This window comes from Terrapene carolina, unplaced genomic scaffold (assembly GCF_002925995.2).
Source record: "Terrapene carolina triunguis isolate 2854851 unplaced genomic scaffold, T_m_triunguis-2.0 Scaffold238, whole genome shotgun sequence".
Classification (NCBI taxonomy): domain Eukaryota; kingdom Metazoa; phylum Chordata; order Testudines; family Emydidae; genus Terrapene; species Terrapene triunguis.
In genome coordinates, this window is record NW_020664589.1 from 2,058,311 (window position 1) to 2,077,470 (window position 19,160).

General features: G+C 43.3%; 1 protein-coding gene across 1 annotated transcript in view; it reads right to left on the reverse strand.

Annotated features, from left to right (window-relative positions):
* TNFSF8 (TNF superfamily member 8) overlaps window positions 1–17,932 on the reverse strand; it is a 22,566-nt gene extending 4,634 nt beyond the window's left edge. Inside the window, exons 1-2 of the mRNA XM_024196992.1 lie at window positions 17,738–17,932; window positions 8,926–8,968 (exon numbers count right to left, since the gene is read on the reverse strand). Coding sequence (XP_024052760.1) covers window positions 8,926–8,968; window positions 17,738–17,932 — 238 coding nt within the window. The remainder of the gene's footprint in view (window positions 1–8,925; window positions 8,969–17,737) is intronic.
* Between the last annotated feature and the right edge of the window lie 1,228 nt (window positions 17,933–19,160).

A 19,160-nucleotide genomic window follows, 5' to 3' on the forward strand; every position in this document is an offset into this window, starting at 1 on the left:
GGGGGGGGTGGAAACCCAGAGAGACAAAGGGTTCCCGCCTTATGCAAAAGATATATAAAGGGGTGGAAGAGAACAGAGAGGGGAGAGAGGAGCCATCATGGAGAAACCCCTAGCTAACACATAAGCTGGAACAAGAGCTGTACCAGGGGAAAGAATTGTGCCCAGGCCTGGAAGGTGTCCAGTCTGAGAAAAACTTACTGAAACATCTCTGAGGGTGAGATTATCTGTATTTAGTTTGATTAGGCATAGATTTGCGCATTTTATTTTATTTTGCTTGTGACTTACTTTGTTCTGTCTGTTACTACTTTGAACCACTTAAATCCTACTGTCTGTATTTAATAAAATCACTTTTTATTTAGTAATTTACTCAGAGTATGTATTAATACCTGGGGGAGCAAACAGCTGTGCATATCTCTCTATCAGTGTTATAGAGGGCGAACAACTTATGAGTTTGCCCTGCATAAGCTTTATGCAGGGTAAAACGGATTTATCTGGGTTTAGACCCCATTGGGAGTTGGGCATCTGAGTGCTAAAGACAAGCACACTCCTGTGAGCTGTTTTTGGGTAAACTTGCAGTTTTGGGACAAGTGATTCAGACCCTGAGTCTGTGTTGGAGCCAGATTGGAGTGTCTCGCTCAGCAAGACGGGGTGCTGGAGTCCTGAGCTGGCAGGGAAAACAGAAGCAGGGGTAGTCTTGGCACATCGGGTGGCAGCTCCCAAGGGGGTTTCTGTGATCCAACCCGTCACACTGGGATTGTAAATCTCAGGGAAGGGAATGTCTTTTGGTCTGTGTTTGTGTAACCCCTAGCACAGTGGGACCTTGCTCCGTGACCGGGTCTCCCTTGCACTATGGTAACACAAATAATAAATAATAATAATAACCATTACTTTGTGATTAAGACAGAAAGATCTTGCATCTCTTGTCCCCCCCGCCCCCCCAATTAGTCCCAATTAGTTTCCCTGACTGTTTTGGCTATAAACTGGGTGTTATAAACTAGAGCACACAGGCCAGGAAATATATTTCAATGCACCACTAATCATTTCCTCCATATGGGTGAATGCTACTTTCACAATGTACATGAAAGCCCCATTGACTAAGTCACATAGAATTACACAGAACATAAGTAAAACCTCTGACCTTTAATCCAGATGCGGAGGGTGTGTTGTCTAGTGGCTAAAACGGGGGACTGGAAGTCAGGATCCCTGGATCTGACACTACAGGACCAAATTCTCCAGGTGTAAATGGGCTTTAATGGAGCTGTATCAGTTTATACCAGCAAAGAATTTGGCCCAAGATATGCAGCCATATTCAAGTCACTTACATCTTTCTGGGCCTCAATTTCTCCTTCTATTAAACTGGCATAACACTTACTTATCTACCTCACAGGGTTCTTATGAGGCCTTGTTAATGATAGGGCCCACTTCTGCTGTCAGTTACAGCAGTATTAAATCTGGCATAACTCCACTGAGATCAGTAGAGTTACTCATTTTCACAGTGTGAATGAGAACAAAATGTGGCCCGGGTGCAAAACTACTTAAGATTTTCAGATACAATTTCCTAGAAAAGTGTAAGAAAAGAGATCCTAATGTCTAGGTCTCCAGAACAACTGCTTAGTCTGACTTTTAAGTAAGAAGGTAGAGGTTGCCTGTCATTGGGATGGGGAGCAGTTGAGCAGCTATAGACAATCCTATTGGCTGGCCATTTGTAACGTTGCAATCTTTGTAGTCATACCACCATTGGTCAGGCAGGTGACAAACACAGGAATGAATGAAATTAGATAACACTAAACATATGACCGAGGCTGAGATTTTCAAAAGGGCCAAAGGTAGGTGACTGTTGCACACGGAAGGTCCATGAGAGTGGGGCACCCAACTCCTCTACTGATGAAAATCCCAGTCAAAGAAAGACCAAAGCACAGATTTAATCACATTGCTTCATGCACTACTGGAAATTGCTCAGATACTACAGTGATGAGAAGAGAAGAGAAGAGAACACTCGATGACCTATCCTAGGTACTTAAAATCAGCATCATGATGAAAAATAGGATTTGATAAGATGCATTCATAGCCCTGAACCCTTAAAACTTCATCTGTCCTACAGAAAGGTAGAGTCTGTTTCTGGGGTTTTTTTTTATGGAAACTCAGTGTTATTGAGTGGAATTCACCCTTCAGATCAGAAAAGCCCCTGTAGCTTTAAAGCTCCAGCACTGCAGGCTCTATTGATCAAGCAAAGAATGGTGCCTTGACATAAAGAGCACGATCGTGCAAAGAGCTGAGTACCTCCCTGGATGATCTCAGGACATTCAAGGCATCTCCCACGATCAGCTCTGAGCTGACGGGACTGTACCTGGCCTTTGTAAGCCTGAACTAGCTTTCATTGACGTCAGCAAGTTTTAACAGCATTTATTTGGTGACATCAGCTGTGTTTCTGAGAAAACCAAGCATGGAAAAAAAAAAAAAGTCTGGTTGTAGAGAAGCATTTCCTGAGCTCAAGTTGCCACTGGGGCTGCTAATAACCATTTTTCAGTTTTGCTTCTCTAGTTAGTTATTCCGATCGCAAATCAGAGGAGTTCCATGAGTGTAAAACTAGTGTGAGTGTGATCAGAAGCATGGGAAGATCAGTGTGTGCAGGGCTTAAGTCTCTTACCTACAGTGGTGTAAATCAGGAGTAACTCCACTGAAGTCAGTTGGGTTACGTCAGTTTTAAACCACAGTAAGTACGAGGAAAACCAGGGCCAGAGTCTGGAAACAAGGGTAAGAAAATCTTTGCTGGCTGCATTCTTGTCCACTGAGCTGTGTGGTACCTGAAGGTCAAATATGGTGCAAACTTGAGGAGAGACTGACAGTGGGAAAGAAGCCCTAGAAGGAAGGTGTGCGGAGTATTCTGTCCTGAAGATGCTACTTATGTCACGAGAATCTCAATATTTGTATGCCATTGCCACGGATGCTGGCAAAGGAACCTATCCTGAGGGATGTGGTATCTCCATGCTGAAAGACATGGGGAGAGTATCAGCTCACACAAGCCTAGCATAGCTCCTTGGGGTCCAGATCACGGGAGGCTCCCTGTTTGACGCAACCAATAGAGCTGCTATGTCTATGGAACATGTGACTCAGCTGGGCTACAGCCTCATCTGTAGTAACATTGAGAACGTGATTCGGATTCCACCAGTCATGCAAGAAGGAAGGTGTCTATAACGGGTACTCAATGTGATTCAGTGGACTGTAGCTTCAGGACAGGAGGAATCTGAAGGCCATACACGTGCATTCGGTCTCTCTGTCTCCCACACACAGAGCATGGTGAATCCAGCCACCAGATGGAGCCCTCAGGCAATAGGATCAAGGAGTAAACAGGAGAAGACACTTACATAGGATGTCTTGGCAGATGAAGTTTACTCGGATTAGGTATCAGAGTGGTAACAGTAGGGGGAAAATTAGCATGGGGAAACTAAACTATTTCCCCATGCGAATTTTCCCCCTACTGTTACTCACACCTTCTTGTCAACTGTTTGAAATGGGCCATCCTGATTATCACTACAAAAGTGTTTTTTCTCCTGCTGATAATAGCCCACCTTAATCGATTAATCTCATTAGAGTTGGTATGGCAACACCCATTTTTTCATGTTCTCCGTATATATATATATATATATTAGTATATTCCTACTGTATTTTCCACTGCTTGCATCTGATGAAGTGGGCTTTAGCCCACGAAAGCTTATGCTCAAATAAATGTGTCAGTCTCTAAGGTGCCACAAGTACTCCTCATTCTTTGTCCTGATTAGGTAGTCACCCCATTTCAATGAACATGTAGAGCATCAGCTTTGGTTGGAGCGGAAGGAGCTGAAGATTTGTGATCCTTATGAAATTATTTCGGAGGTTCATAAAATGAGTTCAGCTTATTTTAAGTATAATTTGAACCAATATTATTCTACAAGTCTGGTTCAAATAATACTACGAATTTCTAGCTGAAGAGCTGCCTGTGAAGAGACCCCTGTAGCTAGGCAGCCACAGCCTGAGTGACCTATAGAGGGGATCCAGTACACAGTGTATCTGCTTTTTGGCTAGCCTCTCTCTCCTCCAGCTGTTCATCTCCATCTCCTAAGGGGACGGCAAACCCAATAACGTTTGAGTTACACGTCCAAACCCACTATTGTTTAAGTTGCCTTTGAAATTAGGCAAAATGAGTTCACCCATCTCTAGCAAATATCTGCTTAGCTATCTGAGAGTATTTTAATTAAACCTGTGGGTTTGCTTTTGTGTCCTTCCACTGGCTTGCAAGACACGGCACCTGCTGCTGCTGTCAGATCCTAGGGGGTCGTACAACCTGAGCAGAGCTCTTCAGCATGACATTCGTGTGCTGCTCTTACTAGGGCTCCGTTGTGGAGGAAAGCAGGTAGCCCTAGAAAGCAACGTGATCAAGAGTTCTAGTCCCAGTTCTGTCAATAACCTGCTGGATGTCCTTGTTTGCTTCAATCAGCCTCTGTTTCCCCTCCCACCTTTTTGTCTGTCCTGTCTTTAGGGCAGGAACTGCCTTTCATGATGTGCCTGCACAGTACCTAGCACAATGGGGCCCTGATCTCTAGGCTCTCTTATCATACAAATAATCACAACGAATTAGAGATGTGGCAAAATTTCCAGTGGAGAAATTTTTTGTTGGAAAATGCTGACTTGGTGGAATCGATACGTTCCACAGGAACACAATGATTCTGCCAAAACTTTCACCAGAAACGAAGCTGGCTGGGGCCGTCTGTCTGCCTGGTTTCCTGCTATCTGAGCTGCTTGCCCAACTGCCCAGCATCCCAGCTGGTGGGACCTCTTGTATATCACAGGCTATTAAATGTATTGAGGTTAGACTAAAACGTCTCTTCCACAAAAGCATCCAGTCTTGATTTCAAGATATCAGGAGATGGAGAATCCATCACTTCCCTTGGTAGTTTGTTCCAGTAGTTAATCGCCCTCACTACAAGCAAGAGGTGATTTATTTCTAATTTTAATTTGTCTGGCTTTAACTTCCAGCCCCTTGTTCATGTTATGCCAGACCTATTGCATTGGTGGTCAGGTAGGGATGCCTGGTTTAGAAGTAAACTGAAGGACCTGATTAGCATTTGCAAGCCCAGACTTGCCACCACCCACTTTTTCTCCTAAAAGAAAACAGAGAAACAAAGAAAAAATGGTTTCTATAATTGGGGACTAGGAAGCTATCAGAGGGTAATACCAAACCTGTCTGTCAAATTCCATACTAAAGTCCCGGTAAGGTAGCCTTCTCCTCCCCACATTATATATACAAATGCACTGACTATAACGTGCAAAGATAGATCAGTAAAATTGCAGTCTCTCCATATCTCTCAGTCCAGACAGACTCCTTAGAAATTGACTACCATCATAAGACTGGATTCTGCTTTCTCTTACATTGTTTTTGCCCCAGTGTAACTCCAGAGTCTTCAGTGAAGTTGTACCGGATTTACTCTGGTGTAAGAGAGACCAGATTCAAACCCATAAGACCAAATTGTGCTCTTAGTTCTATTGGTATAAATCTGGAATTTTTCCACTGACTTCAAGTTTATTCTGATTTACTCGGGGAATAGAGATCAAAATATGTCCTGCGTTGTCTAATCACTCAACTGCTAATGAATTTCAACATCTTACTTCCAGGCAAACAATGAAGTATCTCCTGGTATACCCCAGGGTCAATAAGAGCAGAGTTTGGGGCCATGTCTTCATGATCCAGAGAAGAACAAGAGGAGTCAGCAAGCTGGAGACATAGAACTTGAAGGGGAATGATAGATGGAGAGGTTTGTGGAGCCCCAATATCTGACTCTCACCAAACAGCTTCTGGCAGGCAGAAATCACTTGTTAAACAGAATGGTAAATGCATGCCAAGAACCATCGAAGGGATTTCACAACTGCAGAGACTACATTTCAAGAAAGATTTATTTTATGGTGATCTTAAATTTTTCCCTCTGTTGCTTGTGCCATTCCACCGAATATCGAAAAGAGATTTAGTGATGCTTTTGTGGTGCTTTTTCAAATAAACATTTAATTAGCTGGCAAAGCATCCCTTCAATTAGATGCCATTAGATGATTTCAAACCTATCCCTGGAGGAGTAACAGCTGAGTAAGGAATATGTACACCTGAATAAATTTGCTGTTAAGTACCCATTGGTATTTAGTTAATAATATGCAATAGGATGTAAACTCTAAACGAAACATGAGATGAAAATGGAATGCATGTTTTTAGTATCACTCAATCAACTCTGGAATGTAGCATATGTCTATCCCATTGTGAAGTTGCCTGATGATACATTTTTTAATTACTTGATCATCTGCTATTTTTTCCACTGCACTCCTGCCTCCTTCAGGACACAGAGGGGTAGAATTAAGGTTGCACCAACAACCATAAATCTGGCATTTCCTAACTTTTGAATGCTTGACTTTACAACCTAATTGTCTCTGAATGTAGCTTTTTGTATGTAATACATATAGGTGGCATTTCCCCCCTCTATATAGAATGTATATTTACACTAAAGCCACTTTACTCCAATTGAGTCATGGAAAGGGGCCTTAAAGTGCACACAAATCCCACTTTGAGTATGTCTACAGTGCAGCTGGGAGCGAATGAATTGACAGCTTGTAAGCTCCCTGAGAGTGCACATTCCTTCTGTCTGACATTCCCCAGTTATTCGTGCTGAGAGAGAGCAATTGGCGGGAGCTGGCTGGGAAGGAATCAAGGTTTCAGTGTGTTTATTTAGAATCATAGAATCATAGAACTGGAAGGGACCTCGAGAGGTCATCTAGGCCAGTCCCCTGCACTCATGGCAGGGCTAAGTATTATCTAGACCATCCCTGACAGGTGTTTGTCTAACCTGCTCTTAAAAATCCCCAATGATGGAGATTCCACAACCTTCCTAGGCAATTTATTCCAGTGCTTAACCACCCTCTCAGGAAGTTTTTCCTAATGTGGAACCTAAACTACCCTTGCTGCAATTTAAGCCCATTGCTTCTTGTCCTATCCTCAGAGATTTACAAGAACAATGTATCTGCTTCTGCCTTGTAACAACCATTTATGTACTCGAAAACTGTTATCATGTTCCCTCTCAGTTTTCTCTTCTCCACACTAAACAAACCCAATTTTTTCAATCTTCCCTCACAGGTCATGTTTTCTAGACCTTTAATCATTTTTGTTGCTCTTCTCTGGACTTTCTCCAATTTGTCCACATCCTTCCTGAAATGCGGTGCCCAGAACTGGACACACTACTCCAGTTGAGGCCTAATTAGCGCAGAAGAATTACTACTCGTCTCTTGCTTACAACACTCCTGCTAATACAAGAATAAGTGAGAAATCTACCTTGCGCCACAGAGAATTGTATTGTATCGTTAGCTTTGGATTAAATATACATTAATTGATCGCCAGTTTCGTTGCACCTGATTTTCATCAATTCCTCTGTCTATGGTAAACGTCCACTACTGCAGCTCCCTCTGCCTTTTACTAATTAGGGCTAAAGCCTCAGCAGGCTGTAAATCAGCATCACTCCAATGACGTGGGTGAGGCCATGTCAATTTTCAATTGCCAAGGCTCTGGTCCTCTGAGTGTCTCTTTTAGTCCCTATATTCACGCTGCCAGTGCCTGCCTTTCCTTCTCTAGAGATGGTCCTGCCTCGGCTGATGATGTTTTGCAAAGCTTCTGAGGGCATTTGTAAAGCTTACTCAGATTCTGATATCAACCTCAGTTACTCTGGTGTGAAGCCAACGTAGCTCCCCTGAAGCCATTACTCTGGATTGGTACTGGGGTGACTGAGAGCAGAATCTGGACTTCAAGGATCTAATCTTCTCTTTACCCAAACCTGGTTGTGTAAATTAAACCTTGGGTTATTTCCAGAGAGATTCAGTCTGAAAACAATAAGAAGTGATGAGACATTTATGATGCCAGGAAGCTTGTGATGGTATAGCTGGCACATGACGGCAGTTTGGTATGCTGGATAGCATATGTACTTGGCCAGCCACTGCTCAGAGTTACCTCTGTGTAAATGCTGAGTAAGAGAAAGGATGATCTTGTAATTAAGGCACTGGACTAGCACTCGGGTGTTCCTGGTGAAACTCTTGACTTTGCCACATGCTTTCTGTGTGACCTTGGCCTAGCCACTATAAATCGTTGTGCCTCAGTTTCCCCCATGTGTAAAATGATAATGGTAATGATGCTTTCCTTCTTCTTGGAGGTGGAGCTAAATTCATTAATATTTGTGAAATGCTGAAACACTTGGTGATGGGGGCCCATCTAAGCAGATGGATAATTGCAATGAAACCAACAATTACTCCAGTTTTATGATGGTTTAAGTGAAAGCAGACTCTTGGCCCACTGTATACATTATTCTCATTAGAATTGTCTCCCCCTCTGTGCTCTGTTTTTCCCCACATATTTCTCCCTCTGCCTCTCTTGATGCCCTATTTTTCACCATCCTCCCACCTACCTCCTCCTCAACTCTTCTTCTTTCTTGCATCCTCTCCGAAGCAGAATGTGAACCCAGTACTGTTTGAAGTCATATTAATCCCGTGAGCCCATGGTGTCCCAGTGGTTTTGACATGAGTGACAATGACCCATCCCTAATAAAAACAGGGTAAAATGTGTCTCTGCCAGCAGGAATGCAGGACTGAGCCATCCACGTGCTACCTTATAATCAGATTAATGTTCACATCCTCTGGCAAAAAAACATGCTGTACCAAAGACAAGACGTGCTTGTTATTTGCTTAGCTGTGCACTGGTTTCCGGAGGTACCAAGTAACTTGTAAGGTTTTTCCACTGGCTCGGCTTTTACAACACGAGGAGAGTTTGGGTAAGTGATTAAGAGTTGCGCGAACAGCTTTTCATCACCCTGGAAGGCATTTGCATTATAAACCAGGCAAATTATATTGATAGTCAGTTACAGGTCTTACCTATGCTGGGTGCTGTAATGCCGTCCTCTGGGGGAGCCAGACCCTGAAAGAAAAGGAAGGGAGCCGATATTTATTCTAGGGCCTATAAATATTTGTATTAAAGGTATAGAGTGGTTTCAAGTTATGTTCTATTACATTCTGTCCCTGAAGAGTGAAATTCAACCTGAGCAGCAGACCAGCGCAAGGCCTTATCCATCACTTATGTCCCATGGTGTCCTACAAGCAAGAGGTGGTTTATTTCTAATTTTAAGTTGTCTGTCCTCCAATTCTGGCTGCGACTAGAACCAGAAGTGCTGAAATGACAGGCGAAAGGATCTTTGCTCAGTGGCCACAAGGAGGAAATACCTGAAAATGTCAAGGGAACATACTTGACAGTGGGCTAAAGTCTAGTGAGTCCTGCAATGGTTAGCTGGGGAGAAGGAAGAAAGGTCAAGAGTAAAAGGCATTACTTGGTTCTGATTCTGTAAATCTGTCTGAAGCACAAGGATCAGCCTTGTGATCCCTTCCATTCCTCCAAGTCCTGAGGTGCTAGTCCTAAATGTCCATGAATGTTTTTAATATAACACTCTGGCCAGCGGTGCCTGTGACCCCCTTCTGTGACTGACCCACAGATCAGCTGCTACTGCTCTCATCTAAGGCACTTCCTCCTTTAGTCCAAATGGTAGAAGTTTGTACTATGCTACTAGAGCTCTATTTAGATACTTATATGACCCTTGTTACTGGTAATATCTAAGGCCAGATCCACAAAGGGAGTGCCTAATTCCCAAAGGAAGCCAGTGGGAGTTAGGTGCCTAAATGCCTCTGACAATCTTAGCCTGAGCGACTCACAGCCATTAATGGATTTTACCTTCTAAGGATCCCCGTGTGACTGTAAAAAATGCTATCTCCATTTTACAGCGGGGGAACAGAGGCATGGGGTAGAATGGATGACTTGGCCAAGATCACTGAGGGAGGCTGAGCTGGGAATTAAATGCAAGTCTCCTGTGCTTCAATCCATTAGACCATCTTTCCCACTATGGGACCCCACAACAAGGAGTCAGAGCATTAAATCTCAGTGCAATATACTCGGTTCTAAAAAGAGGTGAGTGTATTTTGCCACGTGAAGACGGAAACTTTGCATCTACAATTACATTTCACATGGGCTGTCGATTAATCGCAGCTAATTCACGCGATTAACTCAAAAAGATTAACTACGATTAAAAAAATTAATCGCGATTAATCTCACTGTTAAACAATAGAAAACCAATTGAAATTTATTAAATATTTTTGAATGTTTTTTCTACATTTTCAAATATATTGATTTATATTACAACACAGAATACAAAGTGTACAGTGCTCACTTTATATTATTATTTTATTACAAATATTTGCACTGTAAAAATGATAAACAAAAGAAATAGTATTGTTCACGTCACCTCATGCAAGTACTGTAGTGCAATCTCTTTATCGTGAAAGTGTAATTTACAAATGCAGATTTTTTTTTGTTACATAACTGCACTCAAAAACAAAACAATGTAAAGCTTTAAAGCCTACAAGTCCACTCAGTCCTACTTCAGCCAATCGCTCAGACAAAGAAGTTTGGTTACATTTACAGAAGATGCTGCTGCCTGCTTCTTATTTACAATGTCACCTGAAAGTGAGAACAGGCGTTTGCATGGCACTTTGTAGCCGGTGTTGCAAGGTATTTATGTGCCAGATATGCTAAACATTCATATGCCCCTTCATGCTTCGGCCACCATTCCAGAGGACATGCATCCATGCTGATGATGCTTGTTAAAAAAAAAATGCGTTAATTAAATTAGTGACTGAACTCCTTGGGGGAGAATTGTATGTCTCCTGTTCTGTTTTACCCGCATTCTGCCATATATTTCAAGTTATAGCAGTCACAGATGATGACCCAGCACATGTTCATTTTAAGAACACTTTCACAGCAGATTTGACAAAATGCAAAGAAGGTACCGAGGTGAGATTTCTAAGGATAGTTACAGCACTCGACCCAAGATTTAAGAATCTGAAGTGCCTTACAAAATCTGAGAGTGACGAGGTGTGGAGAATGCTTTCGGAGGTCTTAAAAAAGCAACACTCCGATGCGGAAACTACAGAACCAAAACCACCAAAAAAGAAAATCAACCTTCTGTTGGTGGCATCTGACTCAGATGATGAAAATGAACATGCGTCGGTCTTCTCTGCTTTAGATCATTATCAAGCAGAACCTGTCATCAGCAAGGACGCATGTCCCCTGGAATGGTGGTTGAAGTATGAAAGGACATATGATTCTTTAGCACATCTGGCACGTAAATATCTTGCGATGCCGGCTACAACAGTGCCATGCGAATGCTTGGTCTCACTTTCAGGTGACAGTGTAAACAAGACGTGGGCAGCATTATCACCTGTAAATTGTAACCAAACTTGTTTGTCTGAACGATTGGCTGAAGTAGGACTGAGTGGACTGATAGGCTTTAAAGTTTTACATTGTTTTATTTTTGAATGCAGTTATTTGTTGTACATAATTCTACATTTGTAAGTTCAGCTTTCATTATAAAGAAATTGCATTACAGTACTTGTACTAGGTGAATTGAAATATACTATTTCTTTTGTTTTTTACAGTGCAAATATTTGTAATAAAAAATAAATATAAAGTGAGCACTGTACACTTTGTATTCTGTGTTGTAATTGAAATTAATATGTTTGAAAATGTAGAAAACATCAAAAAATATTTAAATAAATGGTATTCTATTATTGTTTAACAATGCGATTAATCACTATTAATTTTTTTAGTTGCGCGATTAATCACGATTAATTTTTTAATTGCTTGACAGCCCTACATTTCACTAAATGGAATCAGGCAGTGGTTTCACAGCTGTTTATAAAGGAGTGTTTTGCAAAGCAATCGAGCTATTAGCATTAGAGCGAGCCATTCATCTTTCAAACCTTCCTCTGACATGGAGGTTAGGGGGAAAAATATATAAATCTGACGACTCATAGTTTGCTGTGCAGATGGGGTGACTTGAGAAAAATTAAAATGCACTAATGTATCGCATTCCCTCTTGGAAAGTCTCAGAATGGATGGAAAATAACAGATACTAATGCATTTTATTTCAAGAATAATTGAGTAGACACCCAAATAAAACTTTAGTGCTTGCTTCTAAACGTTATTGGGTGGGTTTTTTTTTTTCCTTTCCCACAGCAAGAAGATTCAGTTTAATGCTCTAATTTGAAATGTAAAGCGTTCCCCTCTAGGTGCTCAAAGAGATGAAATTGTATTGTACAGGCTTGGGAAAAATTCATTATAAATCTGCAATGGCTCTGCGTGCAGGGGATGAATGGTTTAGTCATCACAAGCAGAGTGATTTGCGTTTGCTTCATTAGAGAAAACGATAATCATGTGCCAGGGAAAATCAGCTTTTAAAAAGTGCTTTTATAAAAAACCTTCCCAAACCAAATCAGCCTGGTGTCTCGTTTCTCATCTAATCAAAATCATCTTGCTAAATGGCTCTTGCAGACCCCTCTCCCTGGGAGAAAACCTGCAAAGGTCACGTATCCCCTGACTGGAAAGGAATGATACCCATAATAATTAAACAACCGCGCAATAACAAACAACGAGGTGTGAGGATTACTGTTGCATCAGATTCCAGCACATGCCCTGCAGAAGATAGAAGTAGGGATGGATGAATGAGCTTGGGGAAAAGAAGCCCTCTTTTACCAGATTCTATGCCTCTTTTTAAAACGGAATTTGAATACAGGGCCAAATTCAGCTAGTATAAGTAGGTGTCACTTAGTTAACTTCAGTGCACTTGCACTGGCATGAGTCTGTTCTGAAATTTTCTCTTTCTTTCTTTCTTTCTGTTCAGATAACTTTTTTCAGCCACTTGTGAGTATCTCAACATCCAGGCTCCAATCAGAACCTACAACACTGAACTGTCATCAAAATCTCCCATCTGGGCCCACATGTGGAGAGACCCCTCTCCCTACATTTGCAGACCCAAGTGGTTTGAATTCAGTAGTTGGGCTAAGATTCAGATAAGCATCCCTATTTACAGGCATGGTATTCAACCCGACTCCAAATTCCCCGGGGTGAAGTCCTGAGCATTTGACCTTAGTGGGATGGTTTGCTATTGACTTAGTTGAAGCCATGAATTCACCCCCAACCATTTGAGATTCACCCTTGAATTGTGAGGATACAGGCTGAGTATCTTTAGCTCCCTTAGGATTGAAAGTCCATTTTACCTGCATTCACTGAAGTTGGGATTGGTCTTATAAAATCCATGTAAAGGCACTTAACTAACATAGTGCTATACAGAGACATCAGGACAGCATCATTAGTTCAGGAGTTTTGGGGTGCTGAGTCTACGCCACCGGAGTCATGCACACTCAGCAGCTCTGAAAACCAGGCTCCAGGGGGGAAATCTTGGGCCTATCAACCTCAGTGGGAGTTTTGCCCTAGGATGTCACCCTACTTAAACTATCTATTATTAAAACAACAACAGTTCCCCATTTTTCTGCCTTTTAAGAGGTGCAAGAATATGAAGACAGGAAAATTAATGAATGAGTCCCAGCCATTACAGCTAGCCCCTATATTCCCACAGGGCCTATAAACAGCTACCTAATTCTTAATCTTTGGATATACTCGTTACAGCAGAGGCTGTAAAATGTGCATCCTGTTGTACCAACATCATAATTCTTCATACTTTTCATCTGAGGACCTCAAAGTGGGTGAGCATCATTACTCTCATTTTACATATAGGGAAACTGAGGCAGAGACAATGTAAGCAGCTTGCCCAACCTCTCACATAGTCAATGGCAGAACTGGGAATAATGATCCACATCTCCTGGCTCAAGCCTCACACTTGACCTGAGACGGGGCATCATTACCAATGCAGGTGTAACTACAAGGGAATGATTTTAGTGCCGGTGAACGGTACCAGGCTGATAGCCTAGGACAGTGAAGGATACTGTTTAACCATAGAAAAGTTACAGCATGGGTTTGAGCAGAGCAGATGGGTCTTGCTCCCATCAAGATGCCTTAGTCCTCTTTTGCAGGGTTCTATTTTAGGAGTATGTGGCTCATTTTCCATGGTATTCAGTTCTTGCTGTCTCTGCCAAGTTTGCCCACCAGGGGGCATTCTTTAATGCAAATTGCAACATGTCCACGTAGGAAATAGAGTGAAATTTTTCGAAATCATGTTGGACAGTGTACTAAACAGCCATCAGATAGGAATGACTTTTGGTCTGTACTGAGCTGGGCTGGATTCCAGCTGGTGAAATTGTTCTAGAATTTTAACTATAACAGGTTTCAAAACTAGACCATTCCATATAATTACTGGGCACATACATATAAAACTTTGCATCATTGCTGTAATAGGGCTGAACAGCTCTGGGGAAAAAACAAAACCAAACCCTATCAGGTTAGAAACATGAGCATTTAGAAACCCCTGAAACATCCTGTCCCTGTGTGTAGTTATGATGGCTGATAAAATACAAGCTTGGGGATGAATGGGGTGTACTATTGCCATGTTCACTGCAACATTTTGCTACAGCCTGGTAATTTAAGGCTGGTGCTCCATAATAATTATTGTTTACATCACACCCTCTGCCCCAGTGTGCATCACGGAATATATACCTACAGCAGCAATGAAATGCAGACACCTCTGAGGTGCAGGGCATCAGTCTCTCACAGCTGCAATCAGAAAGGGAAATTTTGTCCAAGGCCCCGCCATGGCAAACCCTTCCACTTTTATGAAAAACAAGATCTCACCTAAAAGAGCGAAATTCAGCAAACTGGAAGATGTTCAATGTATCTCTAGCAGAAGCATGAAGAACTGAGCTGACTCTGTCCCAATACATAGTTCCACGGAGTCTAAACTTACACTGCTAAGCCATTGCCTCTAGAGAAGTGGGCGTGAAGAAGATTTTTTTTGGTGCGCTATAAAATGCACTAGGATGGATTATTATTTAACAACATTTGCATTAGAGCCGGAGGGATGATTGGATTTATAGGTGTTTATTGTGGTCTTCCATGTTGTATACTCTATGTTCGGGGCATCTTGATTTCAGGTCCGCAGAGCTCCTGTGCTTTTTTATTGAATTTCACCTTACGTAAGGTCCGTAAATCTGAACCTTTTTTTTTTAGTGGAAATTTGTTAAGAGGGAGATTTTCAACAGCATAAATGAGGGCTAGGCAGCCAACTTCAGGGCCGGCTCCAGGCACCAGGTGAGCAAGCTGGTGCTTGGGGCGGCAGATTGTTGGAGGTGGCATTCTGCCCAATCCTAGGGCGGCACGGCTGCTTTTTTGTTGTTGTTGTTCTTGTTCCGCTCCGGCCACCCTGCAGGGGGCGGCGGCGCGGAGAACCAGAGCGCCCTGCAGGGCAGTCCTCTTCCTTCCCTCCCCGCCGACCGGAGCGGAGCCCCCGCGGCAGGAGGTGGCGCAGCGGGAGGGGCCGCGTGGCAGCGCCCCTGCTGTAGCCCTGGCCGCCCCCTTCTCTCTCTCTCCCGCCTGCTCCCTCCCCCTCCCGCCCCCCCAGCCGGTCCCCCTGCACCCGCGCTCCAGCCACGCCGCAGGTATTTATTTTTTTTGCTTTGCTGTTCTGGCCGCCCCGTATTTATTTATTTTTTTTTTGCTTGGGGCGGCCAAAAAGCCAGAGCCGGCCCTGGCCAACTTCCATTGACTGTCAACAGGCACTGGCTACCTACCTGCCCTGTGTGCCTTTGGCAATCGCCCATCAAGCCAGCTGAAAAAGACTTTAGAGAAAATCAAACCAGCCCCTGGGTCTGATCCAGCAGCACGGTTGGGTGCAGCGTGTCACAGCACTGAGCCCTATGAGCCATGTGGATCCGATGATGAGAACGTCCAAAAAACACTTGCATTGTGGGGGCGCATTAAAGAAAGCACCTAGACTAGAGGATCCCCTAACTCAACAGCAACAAATTTAGTTCTCAGAGGAGTTCCTGCCCCATCTTACACTGAGCATGAGCACGAGGGAGGATGCATGTTCCAAATGAGAACCGCATCCCATTGAGGAACTGCTCATGGGGTGGCACAGTTCCTCATTTGGGCTTGAAGGTTAGTCACTTCCCCATTGAGGGAGAGTAAAGGGACCACAGGGAGATGATTTAAGCATGTGAGTTCTTTAGTGTCTTGAAAGCAAGACCAGGAGACACATTCCTTACTCCCTAATTCCCCCATGCAGAACAAAATTGCAGCATGATTCTCCGCATCACACGCCTGAGCTGTCAGCTTGCTGCTTTCTCCTTTTGCAAGCTCTGTTTCCAAAATGAACAACCTTAATCCTTCATTCTCATTCCTCTGGCATTTAGTGTAACAGCATTTATCCTGATGCAGCACTAATTCAGTGTTAAATTTAGTGTTAATAAGTACTACTGGAACCAACATTATGTGGGATCTCTGCAGTAATTAAGTAATCCATTATTTTAGGTGTTTCCTTAGTGTCCCATTAGTTGATTATTATGTTAAAATACCTGAGTCTCATTCTGACTACGCTTACACTGGTTTTACCATAGTGTAACAACCTTGATTTCAATTAGGTAACTCCTTATGTACACTGATGTAACAGAGAGATGAATTAGACCCTGAGGTTTCATTTTTAGGTAAATTCCAGATAGTTCCACACACACTCGATTTAGTAATTCAAGAGAAAAGAACATGATGGGTAGCATTTTTCAGTCCAACTTTCTCCCATAAAGCTGGGGCTTTAGCTACTGTAGCTTCCCTTCTAACAGGTGCAGTGGGGCATCTTCAGAACTTGGATTTATAATAAGATTTCTAACCCGACTGGGTGAAAGCCTGGCTCCACTGAAGGCAATGGCAAAACTCTCGCTGATTTCAATAGCTTCAAGATTTTAGTCACTATCTCCATAATCAGCTGCACAGAGACTATAACCCCATCACCCCATCCTGAAATACACCATTGGCTCCCCATTCATTCCAAGATCCAGCTCAGAGCTGTCCTCTTTTATTTTCAAATACTCCACGGGCTTGTCGACAACCTACCTCAGAGTTCCTCATTTTTCTTGCTCCTTATCTGCAGTTAGCACTGACCTGCTTTCTTGTTCCTTCCCCCAAACTTGACACTCGGTTCAAGAGCCTTATCCTCTGCAGCTTGTGCTAGTTTGGAACGGCTTCTCTGCCTCCCTCTACTCCAGTGAGCTCTCCATTGTTTTCCAAAGCCAATCTGAAAACATCTATCCTCCTCCCTCACTTATGTCCCCTTATGTCTCTCTCCGTCTGTTAATGAGCTTGAAATCTGAATGCTTGCAGGAATGTATCATGCAATGCCTTTGAAGCATTGCTTCTCCCCACCCCACACACTTTGCAAACTACCATTACTTGCAAATACATGGTGTCATACCCAGTGGTTCCTTCTATCACATCAATCAATAAAGAATTTTGGCAAAGCATCACAGTACTATAAGAATTGCTATGGTGGATCAGACCTCAGGTCCACCTAGCCCAGTGTCCTGCCTCTGATGGTGGCCAGAACCAGATGCATAGAGGAAAGTATAAGAACCACGCAGTAAAAACCTCATTCTAGGCACTCCTGATGGATTATGTCCTGGAGCATGAGGTTTTCTATTTCCCTTGTGTGGAAGATATTGTGCACAAGAAACTAGTATTTTACTTAGCGAAAATAAATAATTTCCTTATAACGCCTCTCTCTTTCTCTTCCTCTGTTTTGCCTTTATCTTCCTAATCTACATTTTTTGTGGGGCGGTGACTGAACCTCCAGTTGCAAGAACCCTTTTAGAGAGCAGGAGGAAAAAAGAGACCGAAGGAGAAAAGCTGGCAGTGACTTACCTTCCTCTGAACGATTAAGACCATGATGGTTGCTAGAGCAAAGACGAGGCACACCGTGAGGGAAGCTGTGGTGAAATAGAAGTATGTTTTGTTAGTGGCACTGAGCCTCCTTGAAACACCGTCTTCAGTCATGGCCATGGCTGCTTCATGAGAATCATTCGCCTGGAAAAATGTTTGCTCTGGTGAGGAGCACATTCTTATATAGCCCTCAGTGTATCACTCCGTATCTCCCCTTGATCAGATTCTCATTCGCAGCCCATCTCCACTCCTAGCAGGATTTTCCCCCTTCATCCTGGGCTCATGTGATCTGGAAAAAAAGCTTCATCATTTGTCGTACGAAGAAAAAGGGACCCGGGGGCGTGAGGCAGGATGCAGCCGTGAAGAGGGGAAGGAGCTTCATGTTCTTGATCAGGGATTTCGTGAAGGCAGCCTCTCATGCTGCACCGGAGGTTTCTGATGTCAGAAGGTGAATGGTAACCAAGGTTGGTCCCCCCCCCCCCTTCCACCCTCTTTCTGTGAAACTGAGTGCAAGGCAAATGCTGTTTCACTTCCGACTCAACTACAGCGATAGTTCAGTACAGTAAATCACCCCGGCCGATATCTTCCTGTTTCACAGTGTAGTTCCTTCTCATTCTTAGTCAAGCGTTGTAGGACTGTGATCTCCTTTTCTCTTCTGGGGATCCGGGTCCAGGTGTGATTGAGCCAACACGAGCTTGGTGAACATCAGTCCTGACATTGGAAACATTGGGTGGGAGTGTCATAAGTGCCTACATGACTTAGGAACACAACTCCCATTGAAAGTCCATGGGAGTCCAGCTCCTCAATCACTTTGGGCACGTTTACACTGCAGTTGGAAGCGTGCCTCCCAGCCTGGAGAGACAGACTCACACTGGCTCTGCCTGAGCTAGCATGCTAAAAATAGCAGTGTGGCATTTGCACCATGGTGGCACAGCAGCTTCAGAGCTGAAAAGACCTTGCAATGGCCCGACAGCAGCAATTCTGCTTGGAGGGACTGTTGGATGGACTCCTTTCATGGTGGAATCCAGAGAAATAGCTCAGGTAGGAAGATGGCTGCCTAGAAAAGAAGGGTAGTTTTGTGGCGAATGAAGTAGATTGTGTCTCAGCAAAACCAGTTTTGATTCCAGTGACCTGTGGCACACCACACAGTCCATCTGTGCCTCAGTTATACAGCTATAAAATGGGGACAATAATGCCTTTTTGCTATCCTGTCTCTTTAGACTACATGGTGTTTGCACTGAGACTTGCTATTACTATGTACAGTACCTGGCACAATGAAGCCCCAGTCTTGGTTGGCCCTTAGGCACCACTGTAATAAACGTGAGTAAGAGTAATACACCTGTACTGTAGTACATATACTCATTCTAATAGGCGGGCACGCAGATCTGATGCTGGTGACGGTTGT